General features: G+C 44.7%; 1 protein-coding gene across 1 annotated transcript in view; it reads left to right on the forward strand.

Moving 5' to 3' along the window:
* Window positions 1-16,782: 16,782 nt before the first annotated feature.
* LOC128703267 (organic cation transporter protein) overlaps window positions 16,783-25,965 on the forward strand; it is a gene marked incomplete at its 3' end in the record, with an annotated part of 91,618 nt that continues 82,435 nt past the window's right edge. The window contains 1 exon segment of the mRNA XM_070080647.1: window positions 16,783-17,037. Within this exon segment, the coding sequence (XP_069936748.1) occupies window positions 16,833-17,037 (205 nt within the window).

A 25,965-nucleotide genomic window follows, 5' to 3' on the forward strand; every position in this document is an offset into this window, starting at 1 on the left:
AGAGGAAAGAAAGTCTTCCTGATAACATTGAGTATACATAGTGTATAGTGTATACTACAGTGGCTCCCTAGTATATAGATGATAAAGGCTAAAGTGTCATTTGAAAACAGGTGAATTTGTAAATGAAGTGATAAGCCTATAGAGGCAGGTGCCAGAAGTCGCCAGAAACTTACCACACTGGTCAGCTGTTTTTAATAATCTTCCTGGCCTGCTAGTGCATATATCTACTCGCATATAATCTAGTGATACCAGTGAATAGCAGAATACAGTGTTGTAGTAGCAACTAACCAGTATTATAATGGTACTTAGTGGAGTGGAGTGACTTTCATTAGTTTCTTTTTTCTTGAAATACCAGACGTATACTGTGAATTTCATATAACCTGTAGTTACCAGCGGTCGCAATATACACAACGAGAAGCAATTATTACTACAGAAAAAGCGTCCTTCCTCCAAAATTTCCACCAGTCAACTATAGTGATAATATAGCATTTATTGTGGTGGAGACGAAAAAAACCCTAGAAAAGCTAGATACAGTGATTGGTAAACAAGGGTTGAGGTCGACCGTTCGTCATTGTAGGAGCTGCCAGAAATCACCAGCTCTTCAACACACAAGTTATACTTTTGTATCAATCAAATCACATATTACTCGGGTAGATAATTTCCAGTAGATCCTGCATGTGTTAGCTCAAATCACCGACCAGTATGTTTTAAATAAGTCACCCACTGATCAGATCAGACTGGTCCGAACCCTCGACTGGTCCGAACCCTCGACTGGTCCGAACCCACGACTGGTCCGAACCCTTGACTGGTCCGAACCCTTGACTGGTTTCAAACGGATTCGTTGGACAATAAAGCAGACTGTAAATGGATGGGGTTGTAGGCGCCCTTATCAAACACAAACAATAAATATAAATCAGGAACGTACACGGTAAGCTGTCCAATATACAAGTACAGTTAGAAATAGAAATACAAATAGCTAGAGCTTCATTTAAGGAGGTTATTAATAGAGTATTCAAGAGGTTGCTAGTAGAATTACAGTAAATCAACCATTCAAATCATTATGAAGCTCTGTGTAGTCTGCAGTCAATCAAACAAACGGGCTTCCACATGGATAAATTGTCATTTTTGTGGAAATTGGTGTCACGCCCCTTGTGCAGATATCCAAGAACTAGCTACAAGCAGTATTAAAACAGGGAAGTGTTTTTGGGTATGCCCAAATGAGATAAATCTGTGGACTAAAATCACAAGGGTATTAAAAGAGGATAACATCAAAGCTGCTTTCATAGACAACCTGGAAGCTTTCTACAACAGATGGGAACATAAAAAGTCTGGGCTGAATGGTACTGCCCTTGATACTGGCCATGTAGTCAGAAACTGTAAGGCTGGAGGTGATGTCCTGGTAGTCAGTAAATGTGGGGCTGATAGTGCTGTCCTGGGAGACAGTAATGATGAAGCTGGAGGTGCTGTCCTGGGAGACAGTAATGGTGAAGCTGGAGGTGCTGTCCTGGGAGACAGTAATGGTGAAGCGGGAGGTGCTGTCCTGGGAGACAGTAATGGTGAAGCTGGAGATTTTGTCCAGGTAGTCGGGAATTTTACGCAGGAAGGAATACATATAAATGACCTCATAGGGGACAGGAGCCGTAGTGGGGAAACAAGTGTAGTCAAAGATAAGATAAAACCAATATTGCAAACTAGAAATACCACAGGAAATAGCAAACAAGAGGACTCCACTAGCAATAGTGAGGATATATTACCAAAAACAACTGGTGGGAGCTCCATTGTTGGTGCTAGGGAGGATAGGAATAAGACAGGGAAACATGCACCAACAGGGAATACAGTCACAGAAACCCAAGGCAAACGGAAACCAAGCCTGTGCACATACTATGCACTTGGTATCTGCAGGCATGGGAAATCTGGAAAAACAGACGGGACGTGCAACTATGACCACCCTAGAAAATGCCGTGCCCATATGACAACAGGAAAATGCAAACTCCCTTCCTGTAAGCTTTTTCACCCTGAAATGTGTACCTCTTCAGTACAGGAAAGACTGTGCTATAACTTAAATTGCCAGGCACACCATCTAAAGGGGACAAAAAGATACAAAACATCCAGGCCATGGGAAAACCTGGGTAGCCACAGCCACTCAAGAGGGAGAGGTTTTTTAGTGCCAGGAAGGAAAAAAAACTGGCAGGAAATGGCAGAAATCGTACACCAAATCCAGTCATTCCTGGAGTGGAACCACAGTCGATGGCCTCCACTCCAAACCAACAGATACAGATACTAATGCCTGAAAAAAAATCTCCCCCCCAGTACCAACAATACCACCAGTCCGATGACATTCTTCTTTGCAAATATACAGGGTCTAAAGCCAGCAACAAACAACAAAATACCTTTCATCCATGGACTGCTTGCAGAGGCAAAGGCAATGTTCGTGGCTTTCACTGAGACCCACATAAAGGATCACTTGGACAACGAAATATGGATCCCAGGTTACAACCTATACAGATGTGACAGAGTGAACAGGCAAAAGGGGGGGGGGGTTGGCCTGTACATTGCAGAGTCACTTGTTTGCACAGAACTGCTTAATGCCTCAAATGATGTAGTGGAAGTTTTAGCAGTAAAGGTCGAGAACCAAAACCTAGTCATTGTGGTAGTCTACAAGCCTCCGGATGCAACATCCCAGCAATTCCAGGAACAGCTGTTAAAAATTGACCACTGTCTGGAAAATCTTCCAGCTCCTGCACCCAACATCTTGCTCCTGGGGGATTTCAACTTAAGGCACCTAAAATGGAGGAATATAGCAAATAATATTGTTGCAGTAATAACACCAGGAGGCAGCTCTGATGAAAACTCACACTCACACGAGCTTTTAAATCTCTGCACAAAATTCAATTTAAACCAGCAAATAATAGAGCCTACTAGACTGGAGAATACACTAGACCTCATCTTCACTAACAATGATGATCTGATAAGAAATGTCACCATATCAAAAACAATATACTCAGATCACAACATAATTGAGGTTCAGACATGTATGCATGGAGCCCCAGACCGACATAATGAGATTAGTCACGAGGGAGCATTCACCAAATTCAACTTCAATAACAAAAACATAAAGTGGGACCAAGTAAACCAAGTCCTAACCGATATAAGCTGGGAAGATATACTAAGCAACACAGACCCCAACTTATGCCTAGAACAGATTAACTTGGTGGCACTCAATGTATGCACAAGGCTTATTCCTCTAAGAAAAAGGAGGAGTAGATGTAAAATAGAAAGAGACAGGCGCTCCTTTTACAGGCGACGGAAAAGAATAACAGAGCGGCTAAAAGAGGTCAATATATCTGAAATGCGTAGGGAGACACTGGTCAGAGAAATAGCAAGCATCGAACTTAAGCTAAAGGAATCTTATAGGAGTCAGGAATCGCGGGAAGAACTAAAAGCCATAAATGAAATCGAAAGAAACCCAAAGTATTTCTTCTCCTATGCCAAATCAAAGTCGAGAACAACGTCCAGTATTGGGCCCCTACTTAAACAAGATGGGTCCTACACAGATGACAGCAAGGAAATGAGTGAGCTACTCAAGTCCCAATATGACTCAGTTTTTAGCAAGCCGCTAACCACACTGAGAGTCGAAGATCAAAATGAATTTTTTTATGAGAGAGCCAACAGAATTTGGTTAATACAAGCCTATCCGATGTTATCCTGACACCAAGTGACTTCGAACAGGCGATAAATGACATGCCCATGCACTCTGCCCCAGGGCCAGACTCATGGAACTCCGTGTTCATCAAGAACTGCAAGAAGCCCCTATCACGAGCCTTTTCCATCCTATGGAGAGGGAGCATGGACACGGGGATCGTCCCACAGTTACTAAAAACAACAGACATAGCCCCACTCCACAAAGGGGGCAGTAAAGCAACAGCAAAGAACTACAGACCGATAGTACTAACATCCATATCATAAAAATCTTTGAAAGGGTCCTAAGAAGCAAGATCACCACCCATCTAGAAACCCATCAGTTACACAACCCAGAGCAACATGGGTTTAGAACAGGTCGCTCCTGTCTGTCTCAACTATTGGATCACTACGACAAGGTCCTAGATGCACTAGAAGACAAAAAGAATGCAGATGTAATATATACAGACTTTGCAAAAGCCTTCGACAAGTGTGACCATGGTGTAACAGCGCACAAAATGCGTGCTAAAGGAATAACAGGAAAAGTCGGTCGATGGATCTATAATTTCCTCACTAACAGAACACAGAGAGTAGTCGTCAACAGAGTAAAGTCCGAGGCAGCTACGGTGAAAAGCTCTGTTCCACAAGGCACAGTACTCGCTCCCATCTTGTTCCTCATCCTCATATCCGACATAGACAAGGATGTCAGCTACAGCACCGTGTCTTCCTTTGCAGATGACACCCGAATCTGCATGACAGTGTCCTCCATTGCAGACACTGCAAGGCTCCAGGCGGACATCAACCAAATCTTTCAGTGGGCTGCAGAAAACAATATGAAGTTCAACGATGAGAAATTTCAATTACTCAGATATGGTAAACACGAGGAAATTAAATCTTCATCAGAGTACAAAACAAATTCTGGCCACAAAATAGAGCGAAACACCAACGTCAAAGACCTGGGAGTGATCATGTCGGAGGATCTCACCTTCAAGGACCATAACATTGTATCAATCGCATCTGCTAGAAAAATGACAGGATGGATAATGAGAACCTTCAAAACTAGGGAGGCCAAGCCCATGATGACACTCTTCAGGTCACTTGTTCTATCTAGGCTGGAATATTGCTGCACACTAACAGCACCTTTCAAGGCAGGTGAAATTGCTGACCTAGAAAATGTACAGAGAACCTTCACGGCGCGCATAACGGAGATAAAACACCTCAATTACTGGGAGCGCTTGAGGTTCCTAAACCTGTATTCCCTGGAACGCAGGAGGGAGAGATACATGATTATATACACCTGGAAAATCCTAGAGGGACTAGTACCGAACTTGCACACGAAAATCACTCACAACGAAAGCAAAAGACTTGGCAGACGATGCAACATCCCCCCAATGAAAAGCAGGGGTGTCACTAGCACGTTAAGAGACCATACAATAAGTGTCAGGGGCCCGAGACTGTTCAACTGCCTCCCAACATACATAAGGGGGATTACCAACAGATCCCTGGCAGTCTTCAAGCTGGCAATGGACAAGCACCTAAAGTCGGTTCCTGACCAGCCAGACTGTGGCTCGCCCGTTGGTTTGCGAGCAGCCAGCAGTAACAGCCTGGTTGATCAGGCTCTGATCCACCAGGAGGCCTGGTCACAGACCGGGCCGCGGGGGCGTTGACCCCCGGAACTCTCTCCAGGTAAATTCCAGGTAAACTCCAGCGTGTTTGGCTGTGGGGTTCTGGGGGGTGGATCTTTGTGTGCTTGTGCTTGTTGCTCTGCCTGGCTCTGGTTGTCCTCTGCTGGCTCTCCTTGTTTCTCTTCCTAGCCCCTTTCATTTCTTTGTCTTCTCCCTCAGCTGCTGTTGTTATGTTCTTCTGCTTCAATCTAGGAACACCCTCTTGTATGCTGATGATTCCTTTAGCCATTGCTTATTTTGCAGGACTCTGTTCTGCACCATTTCTCCGTTGAAAATCAGTTTGACTGGCCGATTTCTTCCCTTCAAGCATCCTCTTATTCTCTGAAAATTTACTGTTTCAGTCATGCCCTGCTCGCCTATTCCTTTGATGATGTTTTCAGTCTCCTGTTTTTCTTTCTGCCGTCTTTCATTATGTGTCCTCCCTACGCTCTCCTCAAGCCCATGAATAAGCACTGACTTTTCCCTCTCCTCCTCCCGTTGCCTTTTTCTCTGTCTCTGGGTCTCGTTTGTTTACAGCCATTATCTCCCTTATTTTTTTGTCTCCCTTATTTTTTTGTTGTAACCTTTGGTGGCCTGGTCATGCCTCTACATGGGACCTGTCATCTTCTGTACCTTCTTCCCCTTCACTATTATCCCTGTGTGTGTGTGTGTGTGTTAGTTACCATTTTCTCCTAGGCACATGTCGATTAGACACTAGGCCTGTTGTGTGTGTGTGTGTGTGTGTGTGTGTGTGTGTGTGTGTGTGTGTGTGTGTGTGTGTGTGTGTGTGTGTGTGTGTGTACTCAGATAGTTGTGGTTGCAGGGATTGAGTCATAGCTGCTGGCCCTTCCTTTTCATTGTGTGTATATACCCTGTGTTGACACGTGTCGTGGCAGCCACATACACGTGTGTGCGCAGTATGAGGTGTTGCTGTGCCTTTACCAGTGCCGCTAACCTTACTTGTAATTACTAGGGAGCTGTATTTCCTACTAGAACGTCGTTACCTTCTGTCTATTTGTTCTATTTCCTAGTGGGTACGAGACAAATACCTGTCTGCCGGCCCAGACTTCGATCATTTTAGTACAGACTACTGTTTGCTATTGAGAACCTATTAGTCTATTCCTTCCTCACTAAGCAAGAGCTGACAGCACCAAGAACTCTCACACCTGATACCCATACCACACTTATGTGAATACTTGTGCAGCTGCCAGCAGTGAATACTTGTGCAGCTGCCAGCAGTGAATACTTGTGCAGCTGGTAGCAGTGAATACTTGTGCAGCTGGCAGCAGGGAATACTTGTGCAGCTGGTAGCAGTGAATACTTGTGCAGCTGGCAGCAGTGAATACTTGTGCAGCTGGCAGCAGGGAATACTTGTGCAGCTGGCAGCAGTGAATACTTGTGCAGCTGGTAGCAGTGAATACTTGTGCAGCTGGCAGCAGTGAATACTTGTGCAGCTGGCAGCAGTGAATACTTGTGCAGCTGGCAGCAGTGAATACTTGTGCAGCTGGCAGCAGTGAATACTTGTGCAGCTGGCAGCAGTGAATACTTGTGCAGCTGGTAGCAGTGAATACTTGTGCAGCTGGCAGCAGTGAATACTTGTGCAGCTGGCAGCAGTGAATACTTGTGCAGCTGGCAGCAGGGAATACTTGTGCAGCTGGCAGCAGTGAATACTTGTGCAGCTTGCAGCAGTGAATACTTGTGCAGTTTGCAGCAGTGAATACTTGTGCAGCTGGTAGCAGTGAATACTTGTGCAGCTGGCAGCAGTGAATACTTGTGCAGCTGGCAGCAGTGAATACTTGTGCAGCTGGCAGCAGTGAATACTTGTGCAGCTGGCAGCAGTGAATACTTGTGCAGTTTGCAGCAGTGAATACTTGTGCAGCTAGTAGCAGGGAATACTTGTGCAGCTGGCAGCAGTGAATACTTGTGCAGCTGCCAGCAGTGAATACTTGTGCAGCTGGTAGCAGTGAATACTTGTGCAGCTGGTAGCAGTGAATACTTGTGCAGCTGGCAGCAGTGAATACTTGTGCAGCTGGCAGCAGGGAATACTTGTGCAGCTGGTAGCAGTGAATACTTGTGCAGCTGGCAGCAGTGAATACTTGTGCAGCTGGCAGCAGGGAATACTTGTGCAGCTGGCAGCAGTGAATACTTGTGCAGCTGCCAGCAGTGAATACTTGTGCAGCTGGCAGCAGTGAATACTTGTGCAGCTGGCAGCAGTGAATACTTGTGCAGCTGGTAGCAGTGAATACTTGTGCAGCTGGCAGCAGTGAATACTTGTGCAGCTGGTAGCAGTGAATACTTGTGCAGCTGGTAGCAGTGAATACTTGTGCAGTTTGCAGCAGTGAATACTTGTGCAGCTGGTAGCAGGGAATACTTGTGCAGCTGGTAGCAGTGAATACTTGTGCAGCTGCCAGCAGTGAATACTTGTGCAGCTGGTAGCAGTGAATACTTGTGCAGCTGGTAGCAGTGAATACTTGTGCAGCTGGCAGCAGTGAATACTTGTGCAGCTGGCAGCAGGGAATACTTGTGCAGCTGGTAGCAGTGAATACTTGTGCAGCTGGCAGCAGTGAACACTAGTGCAGCTGGCAGCAGGGAATACTTGTGCAGCTGGCAGCAGTGAATACTTGTGCAGCTGCCAGCAGTGAATACTTGTGCAGCTGGCAGCAGTGAATACTTGTGCAGCTGGCAGCAGTGAATACTTGTGCAGCTGGTAGCAGTGAATACTTGTGCAGCTGGCAGCAGTGAATACTTGTGCAGCTGGTAGCAGTGAATACTTGTGCAGCTGGTAGCAGTGAATACTTGTGCAGCTGGTAGCAGTGAATACTTGTGCAGCTGGTAGCAGTGAATACTTGTGCAGCTGGCAGCAGTGAATACTTGTGCAGCTGGTAGCAGTGAATACTTGTGCAGCTGGTAGCAGTGAATACTTGTGCAGCTGGTAGCAGTGAATACTTGTGCAGCTGGTAGCAGTGAATACTTGTGCAGCTGGTAGCACTGAATACTTGTGCAGCTGGCAGCAGTGAATACTTGTGCAGCTGGTAGCAGTGAATACTTGTGCAGCTGGCTGCAGTGAATACTTGTGCAGTTGGCAGCAGTGAATACTTGTGCAGCTGGCAGCAGTGAGTACTTGTGCAGCTGGCAGCAGTGAGTACTTGTGCAGCTGGCAGCAGTGAGTACTTGTGCAGCTGGCAGCAGTGAATACTTGTGCAGCTGGCAGCAGTGAATACTTGTGCAGCTGGCAGCAGTGAATACTTGTGCAGCTGGCAGCAATGAATACTTGTGCAGCTGGTAGCAGTGAATACTTGTGCAGCTGGCAGCAGTGAATACTTGTGCAGCTGGTAGCAGTGAATACTTGTGCAGCTGGTAGCAGTGAATACTTGTGCAGCTGGCAGCAGTGAATACTTGTGCAGCTGGCAGCAGTGAATACTTGTGCAGCTGGTAGCAGTGAATACTTATGCAGCTGGTAGCAGTGAATACTTGTGCAGCTGGTAGTTACCTGGAAGGTTAGGTTACCTGGAGAGAGTTTCGGGGGTCAACGCCCCCGCGGCCCGGTCTGTGACCAGGCCTCCTGGTGGATCAGCGCCTGATCAACCAGGCTGTTGCTGCTGGCTGCACGCAAACCAACGTACGAGCCACAGCCCGGCTGATCAGGAACTGACTTTAGGTGCTTGTCCAGTGCCAGCTTGAAGACTGCCAGGGGTCTGTTGGTAATCCCCCTTATGTGTGCTGGGAGGCAGTTGAACAGTCTCGGGCCCCTGACACTTATTGTATGGTCTCTTAACGTGCTAGTGACACCCCTGCTTTTCATTGGGGGGATGGTGCATCGTCTGCCAAGTCTTTTGCTTTCGTAGTGAGTGATTTTCGTGTGCAAGTTCGGTACTAGTCCCTCTAGGATTTTCCAGGTGTATATAATCATGTATCTCTCCCTCCTGCGTTCCAGGGAATACAGGTTTAGAAACCTCAAGCGCTCCCAGTAATTGAGGTGTTTTATCTCCGTTATGCGCGCCGTGAAAGTTCTATGTACATTTTCTAGGTCGGCAATTTCACCTGCCTTGAAAGGTGCTGTTAGAGTGCAGCAATATTCCAGCCTAGATAGAACAAGTGACCTGAAGAGTGTCATCATGGGCTTGGCCTCCCTAGTTTTGAAGGTTCTCATTATCCATCCTGTCATTTTTCTAGCAGATGCGATTGATACAATGTTATGGTCCTTGAAGTTGAGATCCTCCGACATAATCACTCCCAGGTCTTTGACGTTGGTGTTTCGCTCTATTTTGTGGCCAGAATTTGTTTTGTACTCTGATGAAGATTTAATTTCCTCATGTTTACCATATCTGAGTAATTGAAATTTCTCATCGTTGAACTACATATTGTTTTCTGCAGCCCACTGAAAGATTTGGTTGATGTCCGCCTGGAGCCTTGCAGTGTCTGCAATGGAAGACACTGTCATGCAGATTCGTGTGTCATCTGCAAAGGAAGACACGGTGCTGTGGCTGACATCCTTGTCTATGTCGGATATGAGGATGAGGAACAAGATGGGAGCTAGTACTGTGCCTTGTGGAACAGAGCTTTTCACCGTAGCTGCCTCGGACTTTACTCTGTTGACGACTACTCTCTGTGTTCTGTTAGTGAGGAAATTATAGATCCATCGACCGACTTTTCCTGTTATTCCTTTAGCGCGCATTTTGTGCGCTATTACGCCATGGTCACACTTGTCGAAGGCTTTTGCAAAGTCTGTATATATTACATCTGCATTCTTTTTGTCTTCTAGTGCATTTAGGACCTTGTCGTAGTGATCCAGTAGTTGAGACAGACAGGAGCGACCTGTTCTAAACCCATGTTGCCCTGGGTTGTGTAACTGATGGGTTTCTAGATGGGTGGTGATCTTGCTTCTTAGGACCCTTTCAAAGATTTTTATGATATGGGATGTTAGTGCTATTGGTCTGTAGTTCTTTGCTGTTGCTTTACTGCCCCCTTTGTGGAGTGGGGCTATGTCTGTTGTTTTTAGTAACTGAGGGACGACCCCCGTGTCCATGCTCCCTCTCCATAGGATGGAAAAGGCTCGTGATAGGGGCTTCTTGCAGTTCTTGATGAACACAGAGTTCCATGAGTCTGGCCCTGGGGCAGAGTGCATGGGCATGTCATTTATCGCCTGTTCGAAGTCATTTGGCGTCAGGATAACATCGGATAGGCTTGTGTTAATCAAATTTTGTGGCTCTCTCATAAAAAATTCATTTTGATCTTCGACTCTCAGTCTGGTTAGCGGCTTGCTAAAAACTGAGTCATATTGGGACTTGAGTAGCTCACTCATTTCCTTGCTGTCATCTGTGTAGGACCCATCTTGTTTAAGTAGGGGCCCAATACTGGACGTTGTTCTCGATTTTGATTTGGCATAGGAGAAGAAATACTTTGGGTTTCTTTCGATTTCATTTATGGCTTTTAGTTCTTCCCGCGATTCCTGACTCCTAAAGGATTCTTTTAGCTTAAGTTCGATGCTTGCTATTTCTCTGACCAGTGTCTCCCTGCGCATTTCTGATATATTGACCTCTTTTAGCCGCTCTGTTATTCTTTTCCGTCGCCTGTAAAGGGAGCGCCTGTCTCTTTCTATTTTACATCTACTCCTCCTTTTTCTTAGAGGAATAAGCCTTGTGCATACATCGAGTGCCACCGAGTTAATCTGTTCTAGGCATAAGTTTGGGTCTGTGTTGCTTAGTAGCAGTGAGCAGTAGCTGGTAGCAGTGAATACTTGTGCAGCTGGCAGCAGTGAATACTTGTGCAGCTGCCAGCAGTAAATACTTGTGCAGCTGCCAGCAGTGAATACTTGTGCAGCTGGTAGCAGTGAATACTTGTGCAGCTGCCAGCAGTGAATACTTGTGCAGCTGGTAGCAGTGAATACTTGTGCAGCTTGCAGCAGTGAATACTTGTGCAGCTGGTAGCAGTGAATACTTGTGCAGCTGGTAGCAGTGAATACTTGTGCAGCTGGTAGCAGTGAATACTTGTGCAGCTGGTAGCAGTGAATACTTGTGCAGCTGGCAGCAGTGAATACTTTTGCAGTTTGCAGCAGTGAATACTTGTGCAGCTTGCAGCAGTGAATACTTGTGCAGCTGGCAGCAGTGAATACTTGTGCAGCTGGCAGCAGTGAATACTTGTGCAGCTGGCAGCAGTGAATACTTGTGCAGCTGGCAGCAGTGAATACTTGTGCAGTTTGCAGCAGTGAATACTTGTGCAGCCGGCAGCAGTGAATACTTGTGCAGCCGGCAGCAGTGAATACTTGTGCAGCTGGCAGCAGTGAATACTTGTGCAGCTGGCAGCAGTGAATACTTGTGCAGCTGGCAGCAGTGAATACTTGTGCAGCTGGCAGCAGTGAATACTTGTGCAGCTGGCAGCAGTGAATTCTTGTGAAGCTGGCAGCAGTGAATACTTGTGCAGCTGGCAGCAGTAAATACTTGTGCAGCTGGTAGCAGTGAATACTTGTGCAGCTGGCAGCAGTGAATACTTGTGCAGCTGGCAGCAGTGAATACTTGTGCAGCTGGCAGCAGTGAATACTTGTGCAGCTGGCAGCAGTGAATACTTGTGCAGCTGGCAGCAGTGAATACTTGTGCAGCTGGCAGCAGTGAATACTTGTGCAGCTGGCAGCAGTGAATACTTGTGCAGCTGGCAGCAGTGAATACTTGTGCAGCTGGCAGCAGTGAATACTTGTGCAGCTGGCAGCAGTGAATACTTGTGCAGCTGGCAGCAGTGAATACTTGTGCAGCTGGCAGCAGTGAATACTTGTGCAGCTGGCAGCAGTGAATACTTGTGCAGCTGGCAGCAGTGAATACTTGTGCAGTTTGCAGCAGTGAATACTTGTGCAGCTGGCAGCAGTGAATACTTGTGCAGCTGGCAGCAGTGAATACTTGTGCAGCTGGCAGCAGTGAATACTTGTGCAGCTGGCAGCAGTGAATACTTGTGCAGCTGGCAGCAGTGAATACTTGTGCAGCTGGCAGCAGTGAATACTTGTGCAGCTGGCAGCAGTGAATACTTGTGCAGCTGGCAGCAGTGAATACTTGTGCAGCTGGCAGCAGTGAATACTTGTGCAGCTGGCAGCAGTGAATACTTGTGCAGCTGGCAGCAGTGAATACTTGTGCAGCTGGCAGCAGTGAATACTTGTGCAGTTTGCAGCAGTAAATACTTGTGCAGCTGGCAGCAGTGAATACTTGTGCAGCTGGCAGCAGTGAATACTTGTGCAGCCGGCAGCAGTGAATACTTGTGCAGCTGGCAGCATTGAATACTTGTGCAGCTGGCAGCAGTGAATACTTGTGCAGCTGGTAGCAGTGAATACTTGTGCAGCTGGTAGCAGTGAATACTTGTGCAGCTGGCAGCAGTGAATACTTGTGCAGCTGGCAGCAGTGAATACTTGTGCAGCTGGCAGCAGTGAATACTTGTGCAGCTGGCAGCAGTGAATACTTGTGCAACTGGCAGCAGTGAATACTTGTGCAGCTGGCAGCAGTGAATACTTGTGCAGCTGGCAGCAGTGAATACTTGTGCAACTGGCAGCAGTGAATACTTGTGCAGCTGGCAGCAGTGAATACTTGTGCAGCTGGCAGCAGTGAATACTTGTTTTATAGACACACTTGTTACATAAATGCCAACCAGGTGTGTGTGTGTGTGTGTGTGTGTGTGTACTCACCTATTTGTACTCACCTATTTGTGGTTGCAGGGGTCGAGTCCTAGCTCCTGGCCCCGCCTCTTCACCGGCTGCTACTAGACCCTCTCTCTCCCCGCTCCATGAGCTTTATCAAACCTCGTCTTAAAACTGTGTATGGTTCCTGCCTCCACTACGTCATTTTCTAGGCTATTCCACTGCCTTACAACTCTATGACTGAAGAAATACTTCCTACTATCTCTCTGACTCATTTGTGTCTTCAACTTCCAATTGTGGCCTCTTGTTTCTGTGTCCCCTCCCTGGAACATCCTGTCCTTGTCCACCTTGTCTATTCCACGCAGTATTTTATATGTCGTTATCATGTCTCCCCTGACCCTCCTGTCCTCCAGTGTCGTCAGGCCGATTTCCCTTAATCTTTCTTCATAGGACATTCCCCTTAGCTCTGGAACTAACCTTGTTGCAAACCTTTGTACTTTCTCTAGTTTCTTGACGTGCTTTATCAAGTGCGGGTTCCAAACAGGTGCTGCATACTCCAGTATGGGCCTGACATACACGGTGTACAGTGTCTTGAATGATTCCTTACTAAGGTGTCGGAATGCTGTTCTCAGGTTTGCCAGGCGCCCATATGCTGCAGCAGTTATCTGATTGATGTGTGCTTCCGGAGACATGCTCGGTGTTATACTCACCCCAAGATCTTTCTCCTTGAGTGAGGTTTGCAGTCTTTGGCCACCTAGCCTATACTCTGTCTGTGGTCTTCTGTGCCCTTCCCCTATCTTCATGACTTTGCATTTGGCAGGATTAAATTCGAGAAGCCATTTGCTGGACCAGGTGTCCAGTCTGTCCAGGTCTCTTTGAAGTCCTGCCTGGTCCTCATCAGATTTAATTCTCCTCATTAACTTCACATCATCTGCAAACAGGGACACTTCTGAGTCTAACCCTTCCGTCATGTCGTTCACATATACCAAAAATAGCACTGGTCCTAGGACCGACCCCTGTGGGACCCCGCTCGTCACAGGTGCCCACTGTGATACATCATTACGTACCATGACTCGTTGTTGCCTCCCTGTCAGGTATTCTCTGATCCATTGCAGTGCTCTTCCTGTTATATGCGCCTGATGCTCTAGCTTCTGCACTAATCTCTCGTGAGGAACTGTGTCAAAGGCCTTCTTGCAGTCCAAGAAGATGCAATCAACCCACCCCTCTCTCTCTTGTCTTACTTCTGTTATTTTATCGTAAAACTCCAGAAGGTTTGTGACACAGGATTTGCCTTCCGTGAATCCGTGCTGGTTGGCATTTATACTCCTGTTCCGTTCCAGGTGCTCCACCACTCTCCTCCTGATAATCTTCTCCATAATTTTGCATACTATACACGTCAATGACACAGGTCTATACACGTGTGTGTGTGTGTGTGTGTGTGTGTGTGTGTGTGTGTGTACTCACCTATTTGTGGTTGCAGGGGTCGAGTCACAGCTCCTGGCCCCGCCTCTTCGCTGATTGCTACTAGGTCCTCTCTCTCCCTGCCCCATGAGCTCTATCATACCTCGCCTTAAAACTATGTATGGTTCCCGCCTCCACTACGTCACTTTCTAGGCTATTCCACGGCCTGACTACTCTATGACTGAAGAAATACTTCCTAACATCCCTTTGATTCATCTGAGTCTTCAACTTCCAATTGTGACCTCTTGTGTCTGTGTCCCTTCTCTGGAACATCCCGTCTTTGTCCACCTTGTCTATTCCGCACAGTATTTTATATGTCGTTATCATGTCTTCCCTGACCCTCCTGTCCTCCAGTGTCATGAGGCCGATTTCCCTCAACCTTTCTTCGTAGGACAATCCCCGTAGCTCTGGGACTAGTCTTGTTGCAAACCTTTGCACTTTCTCTAATTTCTTGACGTGCTTGACTAGGTGTGGATTCCAAACTGGTGCTGCATACTCCAGTATGGGCCTGACGTAAATGGTATACAGAGTCTTAAACGAATCCTTACTGAGGTATTGGAACGCTATCCGTAGGTTTGCCAGGTGCCCGTATGCTGCAGCAGTTATCTGATTGATGTGCGCCTCAGGAGATATGCTCGGTGTTATACTCACCACAATATCTTTTTCCTTGTGTGAGGTTTGGCCACCTAGACTATACTCTGTCTGTGGTCTTCTTTGCCCTTCCCCAATCTTCATGACTTTGCATTTGGCAGGGTTAAATTCAGGAAGCCAGTTGCTGGACCAGGCTTGTAGCCTGTTCAGGTCTCTTTGTAATCCTGCCTGATCTTCGACCGATTTAATTCTTCTCATTAACTTCACATCATCTGCAAATAAGGACACTTCTGAGTCTATCCCTTCTGTTATGTCATTCACATATACCAAAAACAACATAGGTCCTAGGACTGACTCCTGTGGAACCCTACTGGCTTTTGCATTAACGTCTTGTGAGGAACTGTGTCGAAGGCCTTCTTGCAGTCTATCCACCCCTCTCTCTCCTGTCTTACTTCTGTCACCTTGCCATAAAACTCCAATTGGTTTGTGACACAGGATTTTCCTTCCCTGAAACCATGCTGGTTGCCGTTAAGATAAGATACAATTTCGTTTGGATTTTTATTCCGGAGGGCTACCCACCCAGGATATCCCAAGAAAGTCACTGCATCATTAAGGACTGTCTAACCTATTTCCATTGGGGTCCTCAATCTTGTCCCCCAGGATGCGACCCACACCAATTGACTAACACCCATGTACCTATTTGCTGCTAGTTGAACAGGACAACAGGTGTTAGGAAACGTGTCGAAATGTTTCCATCTGCTGGGAATCGAACCCAGGCCCTCTGTGTGTGAAGCGGGAGCATTAGCCATCAGGCCACCGGGCCACCATGTAAGCTCCTTCATAAGCTTTTGTCTTTCTAGGTGCTCCACCACTCTCCTCCTGATAATCTTCTCTGTCTTTGCATACTATACACGTCAGTGACACTGGTCTATAGTTTAGTGCCTTGTTTCTGTCTCCTTTCTTAAAAATGGGGACTAGATGTGTGTGTGTGTGTTCACCTAATTGTACTCACTGAATTGTGGTTGCAGGGGTCGAGACTCAGCTCCTGGCCCCGCCTCTTCACTGATCACTACTAGGTCCTCTCTCTCTGTCTGCTTCCTGAGCTTTGTCATACCTCGTCTTAAAGCTATGTATGATTCCTACCTCCACTACGTCACTTGTGTGTGTGAGTATTTACATACTAATAAATAAATATACAGTGGACCCCCGGATAACGATCAGCTCCCAACTCGACCAATTATGTAAGTTTATTTTTGTAAGTGCTTTTGTAGGTGTATTTTTAGGGGTCTGAAATGGACTAATCTAATTCACAATACAGTGGACCCCCGGTTAACGATATTTTTTCACTCCAGAAGTATGTTCAGGTGCCAGTACTGACCGAATTTATTCCCATAAGGAATATTGTGAAGTAGATTAGTCCATTTCAGACCCCCAAACATACACATACAAACGCACTTACATAAATACACTTACATAATTGGTCACATTCGGAGGTAATCGTTATGCGGGGGTCCACTGTATTTCTTATGGGAACAAATTCGGTCTATAACGGCACCCAAACAGACTTCTGGATTGAAATAATATCGTTATGCGGGGGTCCACTGTATTTCTTATGGGAACAAATTCGGTCTATAACGGCACCCAAACAGACTTCTGGATTGAAATAATATCGTTATGCGGGGGTCCACTGTATAGTGCCACTTCTGGTGTTTATTAGGATGAACATTGCCTGTTTTCTTATATTAATGATTTAATATTTCTTATTTTCACAGTTTAACCTAACATGTGATAGATCATGGCTTGGTCCTCTTGCTGTCTCAGTCTACATGACTGGCATGTTAGTTGGTGCTGTTACCATTGGTGACTTAGCTGATCGCTTCGGAAGAAAAATTGGAATCTTGGTATCAGCTCTTCTACTTGGTTTTGGAGGAGTTGTGAGTGCAGTGTCACCTAACTACTACATATTCCTGTTGATGCGGTTTCTCACTGGTGCTGGAAGTATTGGCCTCTTCCAGAGCTCAGTTGTATTGGGTGAGTATTTGCTTTCATTGTTGCCTTCTTAATCTATTCTATATTCTGCTAATATCAAATTTACAACTTTTTATAACCTGTGCAAATCAATTTCTAATGAGGTTGGATAGTATAATTTCCTCAAAATCAATTTCTAACAAGGTTGGATAATATAATTTCCTCAAAATCAATTTCTAACAAGGTTGGATAATACAATTTCCTCAAAATCAATTTCTAACAAGGTTGGATAATACAATTTCCTCAAAATCAATTTCTAACAAGGTTGGATAATACAATTTCCTCAAAATTAACTACATTGCAAATTAAATTATTTGTTTCTGTACACACATTACCTCTCAAAATCTCTTAGATTTCTTCAGAAAATAAAATCAGCAACAATAATAAATGGCTAGCCTTTTTTGAGGAAGGTAATTGAAAAAGGCAGCAGAGTTACATTAGGCAGTGTGATGAAGTGTAAAGTTCTGAATGAAATGGCGGATATAGAGAGGCTAAAGTGTTTTTGTCACTGACGTAACATTCAGTATATCAAACAAGATGATTCACAAGATAAATGTTATGACACGATTGTAAACAAACCATACTATGGGCGGGGTTAGAACCTGTGGTTAGAGTGTCATAAAACTCCAGACTGACGTGTTAGCCATAACAAATCATTATATATATATATATATATATATATATATATATATATATATATATATATATATATATATATATATATATATATATATATATATATATATATATATTATATATATGTTGAAAATTTTTAATTTTCCGAAACTATAGCGCCTAATAGGTGTTTTTTGTGCCGATATGAGTCAAAATGTATTTGAAAATGGAGTAGAACCAAGAGTTCCCTTGGCGCATGCGCGGATGTGCGGGGGAGGGAGGCGCGGTTTGTTTTGAATGTGGTGAAGAAGCTGAGAAAGCATGGAACCACGAAATTGACATTCACGGCGGCCTAAGGATTAATATAGGCCTCATTTCATAATAAGAAGTGTCGTAACTGTTCCTGGTGGAGAGTGAGGGAACGTGATTTACGGGACCACGGTAATAGAGTGGTAAAAGTGAGTGATAAGAGTAGGACCGGGTGACTGACGCGTCGTCATGGACTGTGTCCCGGGGAAAATTACCCTTGGTTTAATCATCACTCATCGGTCTCAGATCTTAATGGAGTGACCTCTAATTTGTATAATAATTATGAGCCATTAAATCGTCTTGTGAATTGTAATGTAATTAATGATAATAACGCTAAGTTAAGAGAATGCGTGAAGTGAAATTCGTCGTCTTGCTCAGAGTGAACACGTTAGACCTCGTTGCTCCCGAGACGAGGAAAGGAAGCTCCTTGAGTCACGACTTCTAAAGCGGGACAAACCAGACGGATACCTCGTCCTGCTGGAATGAGAACCGTGTCGGTGTAGCAGGACATCGAAACTGAGATGGTGAATGGAAGAAATAAGGAGTATCAATCACCCACAGTTAAGTAACCCTTCTAGTTATAGCAAACTTATGCTGGCCAGTAGTGTTATGTTATAATTAGATAGGTTATGAGTGATCCAGCTACATCAAGTGACCACCAGAGAACATCTGGTAAGTGGTGGGATTATGTACAAATGTTTTCCTTGATGGATGTATCCAGGTGTATCCTACCCCCCTTCCCTTCATTCAGCTAAACTAATATAATCTATACAGTACACAATTAATTAGTAGCACCGTACTTGTGGGTGCTATCCAATCCATACTGGTCTCGGATAGATATGGATAAGATTGTGAGGTCGAAGGGACCACTTGCCGCGACCAGGGGTGGTTAAGTTTTCTCACATGTCTACCCGGGGTGACTACGGTAAACAATATGATTGTCTCCCAATGAGATTACTGGTATGTATATAATGTTGAGGTCCATACAGGTAAGCACCCTAGAAAATTTTCCATATCTGCCCGCTGGTCCTTCGTGAACCGGATGCAATCAGTGAAAAAATTAATTGAATTAATTACTTAATAATTAAGTGACTGATTGAAGGAAGTGGGTGTAGGGTGCACAAGTTTAATCGATCGTGTGATGGATGATAATTAGCCCAATAAATTGCTAGCACATGGGTGGCTAGGATTTATACAAGAGTAAAGTGCAAGAATTACTCTTATAAGGCGTCTACTTAAGTAGTATAATGGGTGATTATTAATTCCCTAACCATGGCTGGGTCTGAGGAAGTTAGTGCGACTGGCAAGTCCATGGATGCCAAAGCAAAGAAAGCGTCACTACAAGCTCGGAAGGGTCATGTTACTAAATCATACAAGAAGTGTATGGAGTTAATGAAACAAGAAACGGTAAACCCTGATGAATTAAAGCTACACCTAGATGCCTTAGGAAATAGACATGAGTCATATAGATTGTGGTTTAAAGACTATGAAAAAGAGCTGCTAGAGAATTGTGCAGATGATGCTGAAAGGGAGCGACTGCTGGATCAACATTATGAAGTGGAGGACAACATTGTGTCCTGCAAAACTAAGGCTTTGGAGAAGGTAAAGGGTGTAAACAATGTTGTTGGTCAACCTAGTAAGGAAAGTCAGAGGCATCTACCAAAACTCCCAGAATTATGTATGCCTGTGTTTAATCCGGGAGAACACTGGGAGGAGTTTTGGTCTATCTTTAAAGCAGTCGTACATGATAGGAGTGATCTTGCAAGTGTTACCAAATTATGCTATTTAAAGGGACAAGTAAGGGGAGATGCGCATGTTCTCATACAAGCATTCCCAAATGTAGATGACTCCTATAGTGAGGCAGTTGACTTGTTGGAGGTCACTTACGGTAACTTGGAGCAAAGTAGGCTGGACCTAGTAGCTAATTTGGCTAATTTGAAGACTCCAGATCACAACCGCAACAGTTTACAGCAATTTAGGATCAAACTAGAAAGCACTCTTAAGACCTTGAGTAATAAATATGATCTGGAGGGAGCAGAGTGGTTGTTGAGTGCCTTGATTCAGAATAAATTGAACCACAAGACCATAGAGTGGTTATCTAACAGATATCACAAGGGTTACTTCAGGTTGGAAGAAATAAGAGTGGGACTGCAAGAGCTAATTGTCCAACTGCAGACCAGCCAACCCATTACCTCTAGGAATACCACGTCTACAGACCCCAGTGCACCTGCCAAGTTCCACAAAGGGAAACCTTATCCTAATATCAATAATCCTAAGCCACCTACTACACGGGGTTACGTAGGCACGTATCAAGTGACAGGTGCCAGTTATAGTGGTTCTCCACCTCCAAGCAAGAGGAGGAAGTACCACAATAAGGGTAGCCCAGTTGATAAGAGGTCAGGCAAAGAAAGGAGAGATTGTATCTTCTGCAACGGTACTCATTTCTCTAAGAACTGTAATGCCTATAATTCATGGGATGTTAAAGTGGAAAGATTGGAAGAGCTTGCTAGATGTATCAGGTGTCTAGGAAATCATAATGTAAGGGATTGCCGTGCTAACTTGCACTATTGTTATCAGTGTAACAAGGGAAGACACCACATAGCTATGTGTAAGGGCAGATCTAATCGTAATGATGGTAACAATAGTACTGATAGTGATAATAACCCAGACACAACAGTAGCCCACGTAAAGATTGCAGCTAACGTCGGTAATGATGGCCTAGCTGAGGTAGCTTTGCCTGTGTTGGATGTGGTGATTAATGATAAACGGCGTAAATCCAAAACTGTAACAGCATTACTGGATCAGGGATCACAACGTACCTTCATAAAACGTAACTGCCTTAATGGGATGAAGGTACAAATGGGAGATCCTGCTATACTCAAGCTATCTGGCTTTCTCTCGAATAAGAAGGCCCAGTCATACGACACTGTTTATGTAACTGTCCGGCTGGGCAATGAGAGAAAACGTATTAATGCCGTAATTGTGGATAGGCTCCCAGAGAAAATATCTACAATAGGGCTTGGTAACGCTACTGAAAGGCTTTCGAGTAAGGTAGATTTGGCACCTTCTGGTATAAATAATGATTCGGTGGGGCCAATAGATATTTTGATAGGTAGTGACCATTATGCCACCTTTGTAAAGGGTATGACAAAGAAATGCGGAGTCACCCTTCTAAGGACCGCAGGAGGTCACGTGATGTATGGCAGGCTTCCTCGTACCGATAATGAATGACTGGAGGAATCCATAAATACAGTTACGGTGTGTCTTACTCATGAAGTATCACCCCAGTATAAATATACTTCAATAGAGGATGAAGTTGAACCTGTGTATAAATTATGGGAATTGGACAGCATAGGGATCAATGTAAATGAAGAAAGTCCAGATGATTCCTTTACTCAAGAACAATACCAGAAGGATGTTAAATTTGAATCTGGACAATACTGGGTGAGACTTCCGTGGAAGCTGAACCATCCAGACCTACCAACTAATTACCGGATGGCGTATGGACAATTAAAGGCTCAGCTCCACGAATTGAGCAAGACACCAGAACTGTTGACTGCTTACGATGATATAATTAATGAGCAGTTAAATAATAAATTCATAGAGGAGGTACCTCCCGAGCAAACCCAGATTTATGGTCACTATTTGCCACACCACGGAGTGAAGAAGGATTCTAAGACCACTCCTCTGAGGATTGTGTTTAATTGTAGTGCCAGGAGTAATAAAAGTGTACCTAGTTTGAATGACTGTTTGATGACAGGTCCGTCGTTGACGGAAAAACTGGGAGACATACTATTAAACTTCAGGGTTAAGAATTATGCCTTTACGGCAGACATAAGTAAAGCTTTCCTGAGAGTGGGTCTGCAGGAGGCTGACCGGGATTGCACTAGGTTCTTATGGCCCGAGAATCCTAGTGACCCACTTAGTCCCCTGAAGACTTTTCGCTTCAGGAGTGTATTGTTTGGTGCTACCTCCAGTCCGTTCCTACTCCAGGCAACGATAAATGCACACCTTAAGCGTACGGGTGGTCCACTGAGTGGAGTAATGGGTAAACAATTTTATGTGGACAATTTCCTGGGGGTGACGTCTACTGAAGAGGAACTAATGAGCATATACGCAGGGGCTAATGAAATAATGCAAGGTGCAAATATGCCCCTGAGGGAATGGAACAGTAATTCGTCCAGTTTAAGAGTTCAAATAAATAAAGACAACCCTGGAGTTGAAGTGTCCAAATATAGTAATGTGCTGGGACTGACTTGGGACACAGAGGGAGACTTGTTATCGTTAAAGTCTAATGACTACAGCATGCCCAATAAATTAACCAAGAGAGTCTTGCTTGCAGAAGTTTCAAAATGCTTCGATCCACTAGGCTTAGTGTCCCCACTTACCATAAGAGGAAAATTGTTGATACAAGAAGCATGGAAGCTTAAGTGTGCTTGGGATGAAACCCTACCTGAGGAATTTGTTGAAAGGTGGGAAGAACTAATAGGGGAATATGTAAAATTACCAATGTTGAAGTTCCCCCGTAATGTGGCCAGTCAAGAGGGAGAAAATGTACTCCACATTTTTTGCGATGCTTCGAAATTAGCATATGGAGCAGTCGCTTACCTTCAATGTAATAGTGCCATTTCTCTTGTTATGTCTAAGGCTAAGGTGGCTCCAATCAAATCACGCACCTTACCTCAGTTGGAATTAACGGCCATTTATGTAGGTGTCAAATTAGCCAATTATATAAGAAATAAATTGCGAGAGATAAATATCAGCGACACCGTAATTTGGTCTGATAACGAGGTATCCTTACAATGGATTCGTAATGGTAACAGTAAGATTGTGTATGTACAAAACAGAGTCGCTGAAATCAATCAAATGCAGGAGAAATATAACAGTTTGGGTCAGCATATGTTAACCTTTAATCACATTCCTGGTGACGAGAACCCAGCTGACTTCTTGTCTCGAGGCTTGACTTATGAAAAATTTGTGAGTGCTTTATCGTGGTTTAAAGGGCCAAGTTGGCTGGTGGACAAAATTAACTGGCCGGTGCAAAAGGCACATATTGCTCCTGTCGAAATTACGGTGAGCACCGCTCCGGTCAGTAGTCCCTCCTTAGCCATTGATATGAACAGGTATTCTTCCTTACCTAAGCTGATTAGTGTGACCAGGTTAGTGTTTAAATTTATAAGTAAGATGAATATCTCACATAATTTTCCCCATCCCCTGAAATACTGGCTACAGAGGGTACAAGAAGAAACCTACAGGGATGAGATTAAATTCATGATGGACGGAAAAATTGTGAAAGGCTCAATAATAGAAAAGCTGGGGCTGTATTTAGAGGATGATGTAATTAGGTGCAGAGGCAGGTTACAAAATGCTGAATTGGGGGAATATGCTAAGCACCCTATCTTGCTGCCCAAAACTCATCACCTGACAACCTTGATTGTCTTTAATGCCCATAATAACGTGATGCACGGTGGGGTACAGGATACCTTAAACTGTATTCGGGAAACCTTCTGGATTCCACAAGGACGGCAAAGTGTAAAGGGGGTTATCAAGTCGTGTGTAATATGTCGCCGGGTGGATGCCAGAACCTACATGTACCCAGGTCCTCCACCATTGCCCAAGGAACGCGTGCAGTTGGTAAAACCATTTGATGTGACCGGAGTGGACTATAGTGGGCCAATCATTTTGACAGGTACTTCAGATGGTGTCCCCTTGAAGGTGTATGTATGTCTATTTACTTGTACAGCTACTAGGGCTGTTCATCTAGAAGTGGCTCAGGACTTGTCTGCAGAACAGTTCATACAGCTGTTCCGGAAATTTGCAGCTAGACGATCCTGTCCAAGATTGATGATCTCAGATAATGCCACCAATTTTGTAGCGGGTGCTCAACACTTGATGAAATTAAATAAGAGTGATGATGTACAGTCTTTGTTGACCCAGCGAGGGTGTGTCTGGAAATTTATTACTCCCAGAGCCCCCTGGCAGGGAGGACTGTACGAAAGAATGATAGGTACAGTGAAAAGATGTCTTCGTAAGGTGCTACACAGGAAGAGAATTGATTTGGAGGAGTTCCGGGCAGTGTTGGTGGAGGCAGAGAATCGAGTGAACAATCGCCCTCTGTCATACATGAGCGACACTCCTGACGCGGAGATACTGACTCCCTCTCACCTAATATGTGGACAAAGGTTAGAAGCTGCGCCTATCTATAGAGATAATCCCGAGGGAAGTGATGAGGATTACAATAACGTGACTGTGTTGAGTGACAAGTTCAAAATGTTAAATAAGGTAATTATTCATTGGTCTGATGTGTGGCGTAAAGAATATCTTCTTACACTACGTGAACACTTTTATGGTGCGCCAGAGGCAGTAAACCGACAGAACATTCAACCAGGTGACATTGTGTTAATTGATACTGAACAACATCGAACACTGTGGCCTCTGGGCAAGGTAGTTACATTATACCCAGATGCACAAGGTGTTGTCAGAAACGTCAAAGTGTTGTGTCGTGGTCAGGAAAGTTTGCGTACCATTAATAAATTAATTCCCTTAGAATTAAATGGTGTTCAATCCAGTGCAGATGGAAACCTAAGGGAAAGTGACACGAGTGATATTGAAGACACTGACCGGGTAATGCAAGAAGAAACTGTAGTAAGACCCACTAGGAAAACAGCAGCGCAATCTAGAGAGGGCTGGAACCGTCTCCTGGAGGAAGACGCAATTTAAGTCGTCTAACAACGACTTCCGCCCGGCCGCAGTGTGGAAAATTTTTAATTTTCCGAAACTATAGCGCCTAATAGGTGTTTTATGTGCCGATATGAGTCAAAATGTATTTGAAAATAGAGTAGAACCAAGAGTTCCCTTGGCGCATGCGCGGATGTGCGGGGGAGGGTGGCGCGGTTTGTTTTGAAGGTGGTGAGGAAGCTGAGAAAAAGCATGGAACCACGAAATTGACATTCACGGCGGCCTAAGGATTAATATAGGCCTCATTTCATAATAAGAAGTGTCGTAACTGTTCCTGGTGGAGAGTGAGGGAACGTGATTTACGGGACCACAGTAATAGAGTGGTAAAAGTGTGATAAGAGTAGGACCGGGTGACTGACGCGTCGTCCTGGACTGTGTCCCGGGGAAAATTACCCTTGGTTTAATCATCACTCATCGGTCTCAGATCTTAATGGAGTGACCTCTAATTTGTATAATAGTTATGAGCCGTTAAATCGTCTTGTGAATTGTAATGTAATTAATGATAATAACGCTAAGTTAAGAGAATGCGTGAAGTGAAATAAGTCGTCTTGCTCCGAGTGAACACGTTAGACCTCGTTGTTCCCGAGACGAGGAAAGTGAAGCTCCTTGAGTCACGACGTCTAAAGCGGGACAAACCAGCGGATACCTCGTCCTGCTGGAATGAGAACCGTGTCGGTGTAGCAGGACATCGAAACTGAGATGGTGAATGGAAGAAATAAGGAGTATCAATCACCCACAGTTAAGTAACCCTTCTAATTATAACAAACTTAGGCTGGCCAGTTGTGTTATGTTGTAATTAGATAGGTTATGAGTGATCCAGCTACATCAAGGGACCACCAGAGAACATCTGGTAAGTGGTGGGATTATGTACAAATGTTTTCCTTGATGGATGTATCCAGGTGTATCCTACCCCCCTTCCCTTCATTCAGCTAAATTAATATAATCTATACAGTCCACAATTAATTAGTAGCACCGTACTTGTGGGTGCTATCCAATCCATACTGGTCTCGGATAGATATGGATAAGATTGTGAGGTCGAGGGGACCACTTGGCGCGACCAGGGGTGGTTAAGTTTTCTCACATGTCTACACGGGGTGACTACGGTAAACAATATGATTGTCTCCCAATGAGATTACTGGTATGTATATAATGTTGAGGTACATACAGGTAAGCACCCTAGAAAATTTTCCATAATAGTACAGAGAACTTTCACGGCGCGCATAACGGAGATAAAACACCTCAATTACTGGGAGCGCTTGAGGTTCCTAA

The sequence above is a fragment of the Cherax quadricarinatus genome, unplaced genomic scaffold, assembly GCF_038502225.1.
Source record: "Cherax quadricarinatus isolate ZL_2023a unplaced genomic scaffold, ASM3850222v1 Contig757, whole genome shotgun sequence".
In the NCBI taxonomy this organism is placed as follows: domain Eukaryota; kingdom Metazoa; phylum Arthropoda; class Malacostraca; order Decapoda; family Parastacidae; genus Cherax; species Cherax quadricarinatus.